The sequence below is a fragment of the Gymnoscopelus braueri genome (assembly GCF_963280865.1).
Source record: "Gymnoscopelus braueri genome assembly, chromosome: 13".
In the NCBI taxonomy this organism is placed as follows: domain Eukaryota; kingdom Metazoa; phylum Chordata; class Actinopteri; order Myctophiformes; family Myctophidae; genus Gymnoscopelus; species Gymnoscopelus braueri.
Genome location: NC_137615.1, coordinates 4,715,329 through 4,732,602, shown reverse-complemented (window position 1 = coordinate 4,732,602; position 17,274 = coordinate 4,715,329). Strand labels below are relative to the sequence as shown.

General features: G+C 42.9%; 9 protein-coding genes across 9 annotated transcripts; 1 reads left to right on the top strand and 8 right to left on the bottom strand.

The window, feature by feature from the left end:
- Positions 1 to 343: 343 nt before the first annotated feature.
- Positions 344 to 655, bottom strand: LOC308097863 (histone H4; the record flags this gene model as incomplete). Its single annotated transcript, XM_080445962.1, has 1 exon — positions 344 to 655. One exon carries the CDS (start codon positions 653 to 655, stop codon positions 344 to 346), a length of 312 nt encoding a protein of 103 aa, XP_080302088.1.
- A 1,659-nt stretch (positions 656 to 2,314) lies between these two features.
- LOC308097851 (histone H3.2) lies at positions 2,315 to 2,725 on the bottom strand (the record flags this gene model as incomplete). Its single annotated transcript, XM_080445950.1, has 1 exon — positions 2,315 to 2,725. The coding sequence occupies one exon, from the start codon at positions 2,723 to 2,725 to the stop codon at positions 2,315 to 2,317; it is 411 nt and encodes a 136-aa protein (XP_080302076.1).
- Positions 2,726 to 3,789: 1,064 nt separating this feature from the next.
- LOC308097852 (histone H2A-like) lies at positions 3,790 to 4,173 on the bottom strand (the record flags this gene model as incomplete). The annotated part of the gene is made up of 1 exon (XM_080445951.1): positions 3,790 to 4,173. One exon carries the CDS (start codon positions 4,171 to 4,173, stop codon positions 3,790 to 3,792), a length of 384 nt encoding a protein of 127 aa, XP_080302077.1.
- Positions 4,174 to 5,571: 1,398 nt separating this feature from the next.
- Positions 5,572 to 12,345, bottom strand: LOC308099355 (uncharacterized protein; the record flags this gene model as incomplete). Its single annotated transcript, XM_080448100.1, has 4 exons — positions 5,572 to 6,189; positions 6,305 to 6,359; positions 11,756 to 11,961; positions 12,049 to 12,345. The coding sequence occupies 4 exons, from the start codon at positions 12,343 to 12,345 to the stop codon at positions 5,572 to 5,574; spliced, it is 1,176 nt and encodes a 391-aa protein (XP_080304226.1).
- Positions 8,032 to 8,406, bottom strand: LOC308097860 (histone H2B-like; the record flags this gene model as incomplete). Its single annotated transcript, XM_080445959.1, has 1 exon — positions 8,032 to 8,406. One exon carries the CDS (start codon positions 8,404 to 8,406, stop codon positions 8,032 to 8,034), a length of 375 nt encoding a protein of 124 aa, XP_080302085.1.
- Positions 9,579 to 9,890, bottom strand: LOC308097866 (histone H4; the record flags this gene model as incomplete). Its single annotated transcript, XM_080445965.1, has 1 exon — positions 9,579 to 9,890. One exon carries the CDS (start codon positions 9,888 to 9,890, stop codon positions 9,579 to 9,581), a length of 312 nt encoding a protein of 103 aa, XP_080302091.1.
- Positions 12,346 to 14,790: 2,445 nt separating the features above from the next.
- LOC308097850 (histone H3.2) lies at positions 14,791 to 15,201 on the bottom strand (the record flags this gene model as incomplete). Its single annotated transcript, XM_080445949.1, has 1 exon — positions 14,791 to 15,201. One exon carries the CDS (start codon positions 15,199 to 15,201, stop codon positions 14,791 to 14,793), a length of 411 nt encoding a protein of 136 aa, XP_080302075.1.
- Positions 15,202 to 15,515: 314 nt separating this feature from the next.
- Positions 15,516 to 15,899, top strand: LOC308097855 (histone H2A-like; the record flags this gene model as incomplete). The annotated part of the gene is made up of 1 exon (XM_080445954.1): positions 15,516 to 15,899. The coding sequence occupies one exon, from the start codon at positions 15,516 to 15,518 to the stop codon at positions 15,897 to 15,899; it is 384 nt and encodes a 127-aa protein (XP_080302080.1).
- A 797-nt stretch (positions 15,900 to 16,696) lies between these two features.
- LOC308097864 (histone H4) lies at positions 16,697 to 17,008 on the bottom strand (the record flags this gene model as incomplete). Its single annotated transcript, XM_080445963.1, has 1 exon — positions 16,697 to 17,008. The coding sequence occupies one exon, from the start codon at positions 17,006 to 17,008 to the stop codon at positions 16,697 to 16,699; it is 312 nt and encodes a 103-aa protein (XP_080302089.1).
- Positions 17,009 to 17,274: the final 266 nt, after the last annotated feature.

Here is a 17,274-nt window from a genome sequence, read left to right as displayed (position 1 = left end):
CATCTTTAATTCCGTATCTTAAAATAAAGCATCTTATAACAATTACAGTCTTGTTATATTAATTATCAGCCTAGAATTTACTGCGTAGCTTGCTGGAAGATTTCAATGTGCAAAGTGAGTTTTACCGTCTTGATAGCCAGATAAGGGAGATTGTGTCAAGACCATGTATCACGGTTCTTTGTAGGCTATACTGCAATTGTATACGAGGCAAACTATTACATATCTAAATAAAAGTTTCGCTAACTTAAATTGCTCATGATTCAATACTGGAATACACTCTGTAAAACAGTGTGGGTGGCTCTTAAAAGAGCCTTTGTGTTGTTGGTAGATCAAGTCAGCATTATTAACCCCCGAAGCCGTACAGAGTGCGTCCCTGTCTCTTCAGAGCATAGACAACATCCATGGCGGTCACGGTCTTTCTCTTGGCGTGCTCGGTGTAGGTGACGGCGTCACGGATCACGTTCTCCAGGAAAACCTTGAGGACACCGCGAGTCTCCTCGTAGATCAGACCGGAGATACGCTTCACGCCGCCACGGCGAGCCAGACGGCGGATAGCGGGCTTTGTGATTCCCTGGATGTTATCACGAAGCACTTTGCGATGGCGCTTGGCGCCTCCTTTTCCAAGACCCTTTCCTCCCTTACCACGTCCAGACATATTTGCTCGGTAGATATTACAGACAGAAGTGCTGAGAAACTTCAAGCCTCGTCTATATATTTGGGTTCTGAGGACGTATAGGAAGACAGGCAGCCTGCTCTGCACTGGGCGTTGCCTAAACAGTTGCAGCCCACCCCCTTTATTCTGTGTTCTGCATGACAATGACCTCTCCAACGGTTAGAACATGGTTATAAAGCTGAGACTTGGTGGAAGCATTTAACTATTCCCACTTTTAACCGGCACTATGTATTCAATGTCTTGTTTAACAATACAGTATTATAAATCATTATAATTCAGGCATGGACTTCAACATGAATAGTGAAAAATGTACATAATATACAGCTATCTATCTATCTACACTGCTATTTTAAAACAATTGTGAAAATGAAATCCACATTGACTGTATACAAAAGTTATATCTGACCATTATATGTTTATATAACATCATATGTTACTGTTTAAACTTTGTGGTGCTGCTATTCTTGTCTCTCTTATAAATAGAACATTTATTTCAATGGGACAAACATGGATAATCTATCCTAGATGAGCTCTAGAATATTTCAAATGCATCACCTGGGGCTACCTTATGAGACATTGAATCAATAAGCCATTTAGAAAGACCAACTTAAAATAGGGGGTCCCCAGATGGCAGTTAAGTGACAATTTAAGGACTATTAGGACAGAGAGAGAGAGAGAGAGAGAGAGAGAGAGAGAGAGGGGGGGAGGGAGGGAGGGAGGGAGAGCGAGGGAGGGGGAGAGAGAGAGAGAGAGAGAGAGAGAGAGAGAGAGAGAGAGAGACTAATATCTACTACAGTGAGTGTTGCAGTGTGTGTGTGTGTGTGTGTGTGTGTGTGTGTGTGTGTGTGTGTGTGTGTGTGTGTGTGTGTGTGTGTGTGTGTGTGTGTGTGTGTGTGTGTCTCTGTGTCTCTGCTGATGATGTCACTGCCAGGGGCACATCGAGAGAGAAGCAGTTTGTTCTACTGTTGCAGACACAATGTCCATCTCTGGTCATTGTAATATGCAAAGGTAAAAGGCAGTGAATCAGGCAAAACAGCGAGGACATGAATAACAACACAGAGATTTTAAAAAAATCAACCAAAAGCAAGAGTGAAGAAATAGGAATGCATCATGCAATAACCGTCAGCAGATTACCGTCTGTCTGTGTCCCTATAATGCCTATGCAGATGTCGTAACCCCGTTATAACTCAATTGAGCATGTTAAGACTCTTTGAAAACACACACCCATGGTCTTGGTGACCATTATTTTTCATAAAATATATTCTTCTTTAATCGACAAAACAGAAAGGTGGCCCTCTCACGCATTAGGATAGCAGTAACCAGGGGAGATAATGGTCTTTAGAGGGGATCTATATTCGAAAAAAGTTTTATTTTGTGTTTACAAGGGCTGCAGATGGAGGGGAGACCCGTCACTGATAGCTCATATAGCCGAGTAGAGCCGTTATGGGAATTGTCTTTTAATAATGGTAAACAAAACACAAATGCCCTTTAAAATATTAGTAAATTATACTAGTGTTTATATTTTCACGGTCTTAAGGTTATGGCTGATATGACTATAATGGTTTTAATAAATGGAAATCTTTTAAAGAAATGAGTGGGTGGCTCTTAAAAGAGCCGTTTTGGGGGTTGTGGCAGATGAGTTTAAGCACGTTCTCCGCGGATACGACGGGCCAGCTGGATGTCTTTGGGCATGATGGTCACCCTCTTGGCGTGGATGGCGCAAAGGTTGGTGTCTTCAAACAGACCCACCAGATAAGCCTCGGCAGACTCCTGGAGAGCCATGACGGCGGAGCTCTGGAAGCGCAGGTCGGTCTTGAAGTCCTGGGCGATCTCCCTCACCAGGCGCTGGAAGGGCAGCTTACGGATCAGCAGCTCGGTAGATTTCTGGTAACGACGGATCTCCCTCAGAGCCACAGTACCAGGCCTGTAACGGTGAGGCTTCTTCACTCCACCGGTTGCCGGCGCGCTCTTACGCGCTGCCTTGGTGGCGAGCTGCTTCCTGGGGGCTTTGCCGCCGGTGGACTTACGAGCGGTCTGCTTGGTTCTTGCCATGGCTTTCCTGAGGTTGAGAGTAGAGTAGTAATGCAAGAACAGAGCAAACTGCTGCCTTTTATTAGCGCTTCTTGAGACGCCGTCGTTCTCTGATTGGTCTCTGGTCAGGAACCTCCTTATTTGGGGAGGTACCATATACGTCACTGGTATCGATTGGAGGAGGGGATCTCTTACAAACTTCATACTGAACTATGAAATGGTCGTAATGACTTGCAGGCATTTAATATCCTTTACATATTTATAGTTAGAGCCACATTGCATGGATTACATCAGTGCCTATTATTCACTGCCTAAATGCAAGGTAGTCCTCAATCCAAAATTATTTGTAGTAAAAGCAGTCATTGTCCATATTGGAAGTTGACACTTGTTTGACAACATCAATATGTTGTGAATCGGATGAGTGTTACATTTTGATTTAATTAAGACAATATGTGCCTACTTATAACTCGTATACACCATAATCCTTGTGTTTTGTCACTCAAGTAGAAATATTTATTTCTTTGCCCCATGTCATAAAACTCACAGCAATGTATTTTCACTTTGCTGTAAACTAGTAATATTATCAGTGGTGGAAGAAGTAATACAAAAATGTAAAAATACTCTATTACAAGTAAAAGGCCTGTGTTCAAAGTGTTACTTGAGTAAATGTACAAAAGTATTGCTATCAAAATATTAGTACCAAAAGTAAAGTTACTGTAATGATTGACATTTGCAGATCTACAATGAGCTTGTAGATCGGCTATTTTCAAATGGCCCATGTATAAAATAGGGCTCATGTGGCTAATGTAGGTTTTATAATACAATCTGCAAATTAACTAGTTTTCAAATAATCGTGGAGTACAATATTTGCCTGTTATAAGCAGGGTACAAGTACTGTATTTAAAATACTTCAGTAATGTATGAGCTACTTTACACCGCTGCATAACAGCATAACATTATGCTGAGTCGGTTTATATAAACTGAGCACAGTCTATATAGAATGGAATAGAATTCATCTTTGTATTGAATGAGTGGGTGGCTCTTAAAAGAGCCTTTGTGGGGTTTGTTAAATGAATGAAGCAGATTTATTTCTTTCCGGCTTTCTCGGTCTTCTTGGGGAGCAGAACAGCCTGTATGTTGGGCAGCACACCGCCCTGAGCGATGGTCACTCCACCCAGCAGCCTGTTGAGCTCCTCGTCGTTGCGGACGGCCAGCTGGAGATGACGGGGGATGATGCGAGACTTCTTGTTGTCACGGGCAGCGTTTCCAGCCAGCTCCAGGATCTCAGCGGTCAGGTACTCGAGAACAGCCGCCAGATAGACCGGGGCGCCGGCACCAACACGCTGGGCATAGTTGCCTTTACGCAGCAGCCTGTGGACACGACCCACGGGGAACTGGAGCCCAGCGCGGGATGAGCGGGTCTTGGCCTTAGCCCTGGACTTTCCACCGGTTTTGCCTCTTCCTGACATGGTTGGGTTTTATTTCTTGAGACGTAGAGAGAATAAATGTGTCTGAGGAGAGGAATACAGGACTATTTATGTCCTCAAGTGGGCGGGGTTAAGTTTGTAAATGCTCCCCACCAATCAGAACCAGTGACGTACTGTTCCTCCCCCAGGAGGTTCCTGACCAATCAGAGAATGACGGCGTCTCTCAGTCAATGTCCAGTTTAGACAGTTATCAGGCACTATTCATCCTAAATGTGTGATTTACATTTTACAAAGTGCACAATCAGAGACGACATATAGTAAATGGTCACATAGATAAAGGACAACGATTTGGTGCTACAAAGTTTAACTTTGAAACTTAAAATGTGGCATCTGTATAATAGTGCTACTAAAATAACATTGTCAGTATTAGTGGTCAAGCTAAATAAAAGGTACAACTAACCAACATGAACAGGCTGCTGTGAATAGGATCCATTGTAACGATGAACATATTTTAAAACATATTACTGGGACTTTAGAGTGACGTGTGACAATATTACATTGTTAGTACAATTGTTATAATTAATGTTATTACGTTGTAATATAATCAAAAGTAAAACGAACTGTTTGCTGAACATAATGCCGTTTCTGTGTGATGTATCAGTATGTAGATATGCCAAGGCTTTAGATTTGATTAAAACATAAAATTGTTGAATTCATATTGAATATGCATATTTATATTGTCTCTTAATATCTATTGCCACACTATATTTTGTATATTAATCATGTTTTCTCATGTATCACTTTATGTTCTCTCTTGGACATCATGCACCTATATTCGATCATAATGATTTTATATATATTATTACATGTATATGTTCGCATGTAATATACATATCAATAAATATCAGTGTTTGTAAAATTACCATATTTAATTTGTAGACAATCACCCTGATTGCATGGGCAGCCTTATCTGTATTAAAACTCATACCCAATGCTTGTAGCTGTTGTCTTTGTGTTGAATGTTTTAAATGGACCACAGTGGGCTTTCATCCATTTGGTGCTTTTTGTTGCACTGTGTACTTTTAAAGATTGTTACATGGGTATTTATCCATGTTCGTGAAAAGAGATCTACAAGCTCACAACGCCTACCGACGTACAGGCTTTTGCGCTCATGTGGCCTCTTTTGGGGCTAGTTTTCATATAACTCGTGCTTATTTCTCACGCAAAACCTAGAAACATTGATCATTAGTTCCCACTGCTGACAATCACATAATCCCACCCCTTCTCTCTTTGCTCAGTTGAGTTAATACATTGATAACCAATTCTAAATGTCAGCGCCAAGACATAGAACAATAATAGATAAAAAGGAACTCTTTAAATACAGTTGTTGGTGGCTCTTAAAAGAACCTTTGTGGGATATACAGGTTGCTGTGTGGATGTTTACTTCTTCTTAGCGGCTGTCTTCTTGGGTTTCACTGCCTTGGGCTTTGCTGCTTTCTTTGCTGGTGCTTTCTTGACGGCAGCGGGTTTCTTCACCTTCTTGGGACTCTTGGCCGCCTTCTTGGGGCTCTTGGCTGCTGGTTTCTTTACAGCTGCAGGCTTCTTTGCCTTCTTGGGTGATTTCTTAGCGGCTACGGGCTTCTTGGCTGCTGCCTTCTTGGGGGATTTCTTTGCCGCGGCGGGTTTCTTGGCTACTGGCTTCTTGGGTTTGACTGCCTTCTTAGCGGGTTTCTTCACCTTCTCTTCGGCCTTCTTGTTGAGCTTGAAGGATCCAGACGCACCGGTACCCTTGGTCTGGAGCAGGGTGCCCTTTGCCACCAGGCTCTTCACGGCGATCTTGACGCGGCTGTTCTTCTTCTCCACGTCGTAGCCACCGGCGGCCAGAGCCTTCTTGAGGGCGGCCAGAGACACGCCGCTCCTCTCCTTGGAAGCGCTCACAGCCTTGACGATGAGCTCCTGGACGCTGGGACCGACCTTCACGGGCTTGGCCGCGGTCTTCTTCTTGGCTACTTTAGCCGGGGAGGCAGCTGGGGCTGGAGCGACTTCTGCCATGGTCTTCTGGTTGGTGTTTCAGATGCACTGAACTAAAGTCTGAATAGAGAGAGACTGATGGAATAGAGGAGGAGGGGGTGGAACTTAAAGGATGTGTGAGAACCATGTAGACTCAACCCACTGGGTCAGTGCTCTGTGTGCTGCAGAATACTGAGACACTTGTGTTTTCTCCACAACTAAAACCAGATAAAATACAGACGTAGAAATGGATTTAAGTCAAAACAACAAATGGAGCAGATGGCAGACAAATTTCACTTCATAATCAAATCATGTGGAGCGCTGAGGACTCCTGCGTTTTGTTGGAGACGTTAAAAACCTCACATATACACCATTACAAGGAGAGGAGTTTGCCAGCTTTCCTCTGTCATTTGTCGTTTAAAACAGTTTAAACATAGAATATCAAATTCCCTATTTGCTGCAGATCAAGCTGAGATGTCTGACTTTGAAACAACAGTTAAACAGATCCTCTTTGGCAAAGCGTTTTGTTTTAAATTTCAAACTTCCCAGTGTCTGCAAACACAGTGCTGCTGTTGTCCTTCCTGTGGCATGGAGACTTATGAGAGGATGGCCAGTTGAGAGCAAGCTCCACTTTTCCAATGGTGCCATTTACAAAACATATGGCATATTACATAATTATGACTTGACATCATTTAAAATGTATAAACACAGCACACCATTTATTTACAAGCAATTTACATAGCACATGTATACCCAGATTGCTTCATAATTTATTATAATAGGCAAAATGGGTATACAATATATCTTCTTTAATTTGATCAAAAGTAATACGGTAGCCAAGGAGCACAGCAGAGGAAAAGAAACACCACACGTGTTTCAGTTAAATGTGTTAATGTACATTAGCTGGCCACCACTGACACCTAAATTAATGATGGCAAATAATGCCATGACCAGTGTTCAGCTGTCACGCTCATGCACGCTCATGCATATCATGCTTATGAGGTCTGATCACTCGCTATGTGCGTAAGACTACACAATGTATGTATAGGTATATACTATATATAGGCCTACTCATTAATAAATTACCCTACTAAAGTGTTCACAATCACCCATTGCATGGACAGATCTAAACATCACATCATAATTTATAAATGCTAAGTTTATTTAGAGTGTTTACATGGAACACAGATTGTAATCCATTTTAGGTGTTTTTTGTTGCACTGTGTACTTTTTAAAGGTGTAACTGTAAGGTCCATTCTGCCATCTTATGGCAAATATAGTTGCTTGTTTTTTTTCATATTGTTCATGAAAGGCGCTAAATAAAGCTATCATTATAGCGAGTCCAGCGATTTCCCACTAGATAAAAAATACGCTTGGTGTCCACTACATTGTTTTAAGTCAAGCCTGGTTACATCAAGGTCTATTTTGAATGAAGGACAATCAGCAGAAACCACTCCAGTCAAAATCAAGACAATCAATGGGACACTAGAATATGCAAAAGAACCCTCATGGGGGGTAAAGTAGACTACTCATATTATAGTACAAGAAGCCTACTGTAGGCTATTTTTTAACAGTAGGCTACCTACAATCCATAATTTTATTTGTGGCCGTGTACTGTTTAGCTAAACTTTCTCTTAACATTGATTATTTAGGTATAGGTTTTAGGCATTTATATTTGACCATTTTTTAAGGCAAGAAATATAGTACAAGAAACGCTTTTGTTATCAGTTTAAACAAATGGGGGGGAGGGGGTACTTGACAGTCAAGTATCCACTGCATTTCTAATAAATAGCCCAACTAGTTCAAATTAAAATCTATATGGATATGCCCTTTCTTGATAATATGGGTGGTCCTTAAAAGGACCGTTGTATTTAGAGCAGACGATGTCGTTTACTTGGCACTGGTGTACTTGGTCACAGCCTTGGTGCCCTCAGACACGGCGTGCTTGGCCAGCTCACCGGGGAGCAGCAGGCGGACGGCGGTCTGAATCTCCCTGGACGTGATAGTGCGGCGCTTGTTGTAATTAGCCAGTTTGGAGGCTTCACCGGCGATGCGCTCAAAGATGTCGTTGACAAAGGAGTTCATGATGCCCATGGCCTTAGAGGAGATACCGGTGTCAGGATGGACCTGCTTCATCACCTTGTAGATGTAGATGGCGTAACTCTCCTTCCTGGACTTTCTGCGCTTCTTACCACCCTTGGTGGCGGTCTTAGTGACGGCTTTCTTGGAGCCCTTCTTGGGCGCTGGCTTGGCGGGTTCAGCCATGGTTCTTCCTACGAGGGTTGTAGTGGAGAGAAGTGTTTCTCCTAGGGCGTCGCACCAGTACTTATACCAGGCCAATGCAAATGAAGTGTGCGACTCCCAGCACATGATTGGTGCCACTGCTTATGTGACCCACAGAGGGAGGTGTCTTACACTGTCTCTGTTTCTGCATAATGTTTTCCCGCCTACTAGGGATAAAGTATAATAAACATTTAGGGTAAATCTATATTTAAATTGGAATTAATAGCTGTTCCACGCTCCAATTTCAATCCAGTTGTAACATACTTTTCAATCGATACATAATGTATACAGTATAATCTAGTTAATCCACTAACTGCAGACTATTGCTAGTTTGCTACTAATCCGAGATGATACTTCTATCTGATATAAATGAAGTAGATGGTTGTACACATTCCCGTATGGTCTAGCGGTTAGGATTCCTAGTTCTCATCCAGGCGGCCTCGGTTCGACTCCTTAGTCTCCCACTATGGGAACTTATTCCAAACTGAATCAGGGAGCATGACATGGTGCTGGCAAGTGAATGTGAATTTCATCTGCGTTCAAAAAATAAGTATAATAGCCTACCACGGTCAAATAAAGTCACTCTCTGCACTACTAGACAATATAGAAAATGCTGGACCAGTGGACATTGGTTTCCCTATCTTAACTCCTTATCTTAATCTTGACAAGCTTTTATAAAGCTTCTTATAACAATTAAATTCCCTGGAATCTATTGTATAGCTTGCTGAAGATTTTCACAAGTTAAATGTGAAGAGAGTTGTACACCCTCAACTTTGAGTCTCATCATGGCCACTGCAGTGTACTTTTCCTTGATCCAACCCTGTCCCCCACTGGCGACTCTTTGAATAGCTTACATACAAATGAAAACAGACAGGTTATCTTGGCTCGGGTATGCACAACTAGGATGTACATGTTGGGAGATTGTATTTAAACCCGTTCACTATAGCCTCGGGAATCCATGCCTTTTTAATCTTTCGATAGAAAACACCCGTTCACTGACCATTAATCATTTATACGAGGCAACCTGCAATTCATTTGCTTTAATAAGTAAAACCTGAAAGTGCTCACAATTACATAATGGAATAAACTCTGTAAATACATGTGGGCGGCTCTTAAAAGAGCCTTTGGGTTGTTGGTGGAAGTCAGTCAGTCATTTACCCGCCGAAACCGTACAGAGTGCGTCCCTGTCTCTTCAGAGCATAGACAACGTCCATGGCGGTCACGGTCTTTCTCTTGGCGTGCTCGGTGTAGGTGACGGCGTCACGGATCACGTTCTCCAGGAAAACCTTGAGGACACCGCGGGTCTCCTCGTAGATCAGACCGGAGATACGCTTCACGCCGCCACGGCGAGCCAGACGGCGGATAGCGGGCTTTGTGATTCCCTGGATGTTATCACGAAGCACTTTGCGATGGCGCTTGGCGCCTCCTTTTCCAAGACCTTTCCCTCCCTTTCCTCTGCCTGACATTTTGATGATGCTGTTGAATTCAAGTAATTATTCTGGCAGAAGCCATGCCATCTTATCTGTGTTCTGAGGACGTATAGGAAGACAGGCAGCACTGGGCGTTGCCTAAAAAGCTGCAGCCCCCCCGCCCCCTCTATTATGTGTTTTGCATGACAATAACCTCTCAAACGTTATATGGGCATGGTTTTAAAACACAGACTTGGTGGAGGCAATTAACTATTAAAAGGGCTACTATCTCTCTATTTATACTGCTATTTTAAAACAATGGTGAAAATGGAATCCACGTTGACTGTGTACAAAAGTTATATCTGACCATTATATGTTTATATAACAATATATGTTACTGTTTAAACGTTGTGGTGCTGCTATTCTTGTCTCCCTTATAAAATAGAACATTTGTTTCAATGGGACAAACATGGATAATCTATTCTAGGTTCACTGAGCTCTAGAATATTTCAAATGCATCACCTGGGGCTGAAGTGACTAAAATAGACCTAATGAGACCTTAAATCAAAAAGACATTTAGAAAGACCAACTTAAAACAGTGGACTGGATAATTAAATGATCATTATTAATAAAATAAATCACAACAAATCACCCTAGTTTCTGGGGCTTTCATCCATCTCCCTTGTCTTTTGTAATGGCTTCTAAGTAAGGGTTATAACCATAGTTATAATATATCGGTTAAAACAGCATCCCTTTCTGAGTTTGCCCTTACCCTTAAGAGTTCACACTTGCAACTAAGCGCAAGCACAAATGTGTGTGCTTTTTGTAATGTCCATGTTGTGTTTTTTCCCCAGCTTTTTTTCTTAAATGTATTAATTGATCTGATCTGAGAGACATAGATATGTTTGTATATATTTTTTTAAATAATTTCTTTAGAGGTCTATGTATGTGAATGTATACTATGCATTGCTGTGTATGCATTACTTCTACATTGCGTTATTGCTGCTTTTATTTATGTATATATAAGGGCCACATCACCCATTTTCATATAATTGGTCCTCTATTGTGATAACGTTTTTCCCCCGACTGGCACTACTCCATGTAATTTTGGCTGTTATCTATTTTTTATTAAAACGTATATGTCATCAATCGCTAAACCAACGATGTAATGGTTAATACAGTTAGAGTTGGAGGGGGGGGTAATTTTCAAGCCGCAAGCCTTTACTCTAAAGCAGCGCTACTCAACCCGCGGGCCGCATGCGGCCCCAACGCAGCGTCTTTTTTTTTTTTTTTTAAGCACAGGATAAAAATATCCATTTCCGTTCAAATATATGGGTTGCTAAAAAAAAAAATCAAATAAAAACAAACATCAATTGTTACAGGTATGTTTTCTATGCATTTCGGGTTTTTTGGGGGGTTTGACCCCCATTTTTTTCCGGCCGCGCGGCTTTGCCGCGCGCCCAGGGTAGGTGTCCCTTATTTCAATCTCTGGGAGTTGGCAACCCTAACCTTGCCATACCTTAGCTTTTGCTGAACTGATGCCACTGGACATACACACAAAATAAACAGGTATAGTGAAAAGAATATGATGTCAAAATGTACATTTTCTTATAACAATAAAAATACAAAATCGAAAAATCCAAAATAGGACCGTCATTTTTAGCTTGGGGCCCCTTGGACTTTTGGTATTTTGCTGAGTGGCCCCTGAGCCATCTTAAGCAGAGTAGCCCTGCTCTAAAGAGTCCTGACGGTGGAGACAGGATCTGGCAGGAGAGCTGAGTAGACACAGCTAACTCCAAAACACGAATGGTTTATTGTCATTAAACATGTGAAAATTAGGAAATAAAAACTCTTATAAAAAGTTGTGGTTGGCTCTTAAAAGAGCCTTTTGTGGATGGTGGGACAGGTTTATGACAGTTTACTTCTTTTTGGGAGCTGCCTTCTTTGCTGCCTTGGGTTTGGCAACCTTCTTGGCTGGGGCTTTCTTGGCTGCTGCGGGCTTCTTGGCTACTTTCTTGGGGCTCTTGGCTGCTTTTTTCGGGCTTTTAGCTGCTACCTTCTTGGCGGCAGGCTTCTTGGCTTTCTTCGGCGATTTCTTTGCGGCCACGGGCTTCTTTGCTGCCGCCTTCTTTGGTGCGGGTTTCTTGGCAGCAGCGGGCTTCTTTGCTTTGACAGCCGTCTTTACAGCAGGCTTCTTCGCCTTCACTGCTTCTACTTTCTTGTTCATCTTGAAGGAGCCAGTCGCGCCGGTACCTTTGGTCTGAACCAGGGTGCCTTTTGCAACCAGGCTCTTGACGGCGATCTTGACGCGGGCCTTGTTCTTCTCCACATCGTAGCCGCCGGCAGACAGAGCTTTCTTGACCGCAGCCAGGGACACACCGCTCCGCTCCTTGGAGGCGGACACGGCCTTGACGACAAGCTCAGCGACGCTGGGGCCAGTCTTCTTGGGTCGAGGAGCTGCCTTCTTCTTGACGGCCTTGGCCGGTGCTGGAGCTGGTGCGACTTCTGCCATGATTCTATCAGATTCGGGTAGTAGCTTGTCTTAATGCAAAGTATTGGTACAATAGACTAGACTGACTGGTGGAAAACACAGTGAAGGGGCTGGACTTAAACACAACATGAGAACCATGTAGAGTCATCGCACACAGAGCCCCTCTTCTCTAGGTGGCTTAATGCGCCACTTGTGTTTTCTCCTCGACAAAAAACAAGATATTATAAACGACCGTGTATATTATGAAATGTAACAAAGGGCACACTGCTAGCACACTTGTGCCTTTTTGTCATGAACATTATCTGAGACGCGAAGAACGCTCTCGTTTTGTATTGATAGGCTCAACACCTCACTCTTCAACGGGCAAAACACAATTCCCCCATCATTTTCCTTCTAAAACAATGTTAAACTATGTTACATTAACACCAATCCTCGTAATCCTCTTAGCAGACATACCCGACGACAGGATAACATAAACTATACTCTTGTTTTATTATCCGTTTAGTTATAAATAGAAGGTTTTCTGACCTTAGTAAACACACTCCAGTTGATGGCAGCGACTCCCATTGACAGCTATTGAATGGTGAAAAGCAAAGATCAAACTAAAGTAAACAAAATAAAGCTTATCTTATACAATCAACTGTCGCTGTCTGTACTTTGCTTGTGGAGACAGACATGCTGGTACACAATTTTAAACACACATTTTAAAACTCCATGATGCAATGTATATCCTGCTGCATGATTAATTATCATTGCGTTCTGTATGAAAACAGTGGGACTGCCATAGCAAATATGTCCATCCCCATATCAATTAGGCCTGCCTTAATAGCAGCATGGGACAGAACTGGTCAGTAAATATATCACAAGTGAACTGTTGCTGTAAGTTATTTTCTTTGGTATAAAGCTACCTGGGAGCAAATATGTACTCATATATTTGAATTGACACATCGTCTGATTTTGTTGATTGAATACTTTATTAACAGTTTGCAAATAACACAGTGGTACAATTGTATAATGATGCTAAAAGGATAACACAAAAATACGTTGTTCCATTACAATGATATAGGCTACAAGACATCTTCAACACCATAGCAATAAACATTGGTCATTATGATTATGCATGCACTTCATGGTATCACAACACCTCCAAGGCCTTAAAAACAAGGCTCCAAACATCCCAAAACAAACTTGTAAGGCTACTTCTTGGCCTCAATCACAGAACCCATCTAACCCCTGCTCATTTTGCTAGGATTGGATGGCTTAGGGTTGAGGACAGAGTACAGCAACTTGCTATGGGCCTGGTCTTCAAGATACACCACAACATTGGGATCCCCCTGTATTTGTCAAAATACTTCCAAAATGTTAATGAAGTCCATGATCATAACACCAGAGGCAGCTCCACTGATCATGTTCAACCCAGATTTGACTCAACTAAGGGTATGAACTCGTTCTCATGCTATTCAGCAAAAATGTGGAATGCCCTACCAAAAGGAGTAAAGGAGTGTAAAACCCTACTCACTTTCAAAACTGCCCTAAAGATACACCTTCAGGAGGCTGCAATTCGAAAATGGCCCCTGTCTAAGTCTTAACCTACCCCCCCCCTCCTTCATTTTCCTCTTTTGTATATATATATTTTTTTTTCTCTCTCGTCATACCAGTAACCTGAAAGCTGATTGTATGACATTCTGTATAGTAGTGTGTATATCTGCCTGCCTCTTATATTTCATCATGATTTGTGTGCATGGGGTTCTCATCTTAAACAAGCGTTATGCTTAATGAGGGTTTCCAGTTTAGTAGACCTTGTATTGTGAATTTGTACTTCCATGTACTGTTATGTACTGTCATGTACTATTCTCATGTCTTTCTAAATAAACTACATCAATCAATCAATCAAAACGTATATGCCCTTTAGGGGGAGGTAATTTCTGGTGTTAGGCTTAGATTAGTTTTCTAGGACCAGTTACTAATTCATTATGCTCTTCTTTATTTAACTTCAAATGCAGACTTGGAAAAAGCCACTCGGCTTATTATACATTTGTTTTTAGGGTCTACTCACAACAAATAATTTGTGTCTTAATATTTTTATTTGATTTTTTTCCCCCAACTATATATATATATTATTTTTTAATTTAAAAACTAAAACGTGGCCCTCTCATGCATAAGGATAGCAGTCACTAGAACCAGGGGAAATAATGCTATTTGGAGGGCTCTATACTCCTTTATCAATCATTAGTTTTATTTTGTGTTTACCAAGGGCTAGAAATGGTGAGGACCCCTATATCACGGATCAAATAGCCCAGTCCCTTTAAAATGGTAATTGAATTGAATTGATAAATCGTTTATATCTTCCCTGCTAGAATTACAGCCATAACTGTTGGCCGATAGTTTGGAGTGGAAATCTTTTACAGAAATAAGTGGGTGGCTCTTAAAAGAGCCGTTTTGGGGTAGTGGCAGTTTCAGATGAGTTTAAGCACGTTCTCCACGGATACGACGGGCCAGCTGTATGTCTTTAGGCATGATAGTCACCCTCTTGGCGTGAATTGCGCACAGGTTGGTGTCTTCAAACAGACCCACCAGATAAGCCTCGGCAGACTCCTGGAGAGCCATGACGGCGGAGCTCTGGAAGCGCAGGTCGGTCTTGAAGTCCTGGGCGATCTCCCTCACCAGGCGCTGGAAGGGCAGCTTACGGATCAGCAGCTCGGTAGATTTCTGGTAACGACGGATCTCCCTCAGAGCCACAGTACCAGGCCTGTAACGGTGAGGCTTCTTCACTCCACCGGTTGCCGGCGCGCTCTTACGCGCTGCCTTGGTAGCGAGCTGCTTCCTGGGGGCTTTGCCGCCGGTGGACTTACGAGCGGTCTGCTTGGTTCTTGCCATGGTGGAGTTCTACGGAGTAAGAATAGGAGTTATAGTGATGTTGACGCAAAACGCTGTTTTTATTTCAGCGGCTCTGAGGCGCCGTCGTTCTCTGATTGGTCAGTGGTCAGGAACCTCCTTCTCTGGGAGGAACCGTTCACGCCACTAGTAGTGATTGGAGGCGAACTCAAACACACTCACCCCGCGCTCTCATTCATATGTATGATTGGTGGGGCGCTCACACACAGAGTACTGAGTTGAAGATATAAAAAGCTTCGTGTCACTGTTACACGGTACATTTCTTTGCAGTTCAACTCTAGAAATATATCTACAAAATGTCAGGAAGAGGGAAAACCGGTGGAAAGTCCAGGACAAAGGCTAAGACCCGCTCATCCCGTGCCGGGCTCCAGTTCCCCGTGGGTCGTGTCCACAGGCTGCTGCGTAAAGGAAACTATGCCCAGCGCGTCGGTGCCGGCGCTCCGGTCTATCTGGCGGCTGTTCTCGAGTACCTGACCGCTGAGATCCTGGAGCTGGCTGGAAACGCTGCCCGTGACAACAAGAAGTCTCGCATCATCCCCCGTCATCTCCAGCTGGCCGTCCGCAACGACGAGGAGCTCAACAGGCTGCTGGGTGGAGTGACCATCGCTCAGGGCGGTGTGCTGCCCAACATCCAGGCTGTTCTGCTCCCCAAGAAGACCGAGAAAGCTGCTAAGAAATAAACCTATTCATTTATCCAACAAACCCCACAAAGGCTCTTTTAAGAGCCACCCACTGTTTCTATATAAAGAGTTCATATACTTACTACCCCTTATACTACAGTCCACATTAATTTGCAACAACATTATTAATATTTGTATTGCATCAACACAATATACGTGAATACGCTTAAATTCTTAAGTCGTTCAATGATGTTATTGTACAATGCACCCACGCATAATTATGCACGCTGAAAGTATTGGTGTGAACGGTGTTACATTTAGTCTTATCCATGACACCGTAATCTGTATTACTAGTCCAGGCAGCAACTAAAATGTAGTTATACAATGTATCAGCGCAGTACACCTACCAACCGGTAGGGCAATTGAAAGCACTATGGAGGAAATATGGAGAAAATGGCCATAAATCTGACTAAAATGCTTTTTATTGGACAGTACAGACGATACAAGTACTTCGGACGGCCCGTACATTATTGTAACATCCGTGGCCAATGAGGAATGAACTTTATATTTGAAAGCTGAACGTTTATGTAGATGTACGGACCAAAAAGGGAGAAAGTGCAAACACTAGGTTGAAGTTCATCCAGGACTGTCATAATATGATAGTCATGTGTCAGGGCTATCAGAGCGAGCTTGCTTCCAGAAGATACTCTCTATTTGATATAATGTAATAAGGCTTATATTTGAGCAGTAAAATTAAAGACTGTTTATTAGTGCTTTCATAGGAATACACTCTGTATTGAAAGTGTGGGCGGCTCTTAAAAGAGCCTTTGGGTTGTTGGTAGATCAAGTCAGCATTATTAACCTCCGAAGCCGTACAGAGTGCGTCCCTGTCTCTTCAGAGCATAGACAACATCCATGGCGGTCACGGTCTTTCTCTTGGCGTGCTCGGTGTAGGTGACGGCGTCACGGATCACGTTCTCCAGGAAAACCTTGAGGACACCGCGAGTCTCCTCGTAGATCAGACCGGAGATACGCTTCACGCCGCCACGGCGAGCCAGACGACGGATAGCGGGCTTGGTGATTCCCTGGATGTTGTCACGAAGCACTTTGCGATGGCGCTTGGCGCCTCCTTTTCCAAGCCCTTTTCCTCCCTTGCCACGCCCAGACATTTTTGCTTGATAGAAGATACAGACAGAAGTAAGTGACTATACTACTCAAAGACATGTCTATTTATGTGTGTTCTGAGGACGTAAAAGATGACAGGCAGACCTTGCTGTGTGGGCGGTGCCAAAAGCTGCAGCCCCGCCCCCATACCAGTCTTACACCCATTCACAGCCACTTCACTCTGGAATGTGTGAATGACCCAGTTTAGCTTCATGGACACATACACATTGTCTGATGACTCCCTTTGTTCTAATACAATAGGGAGAGCAGC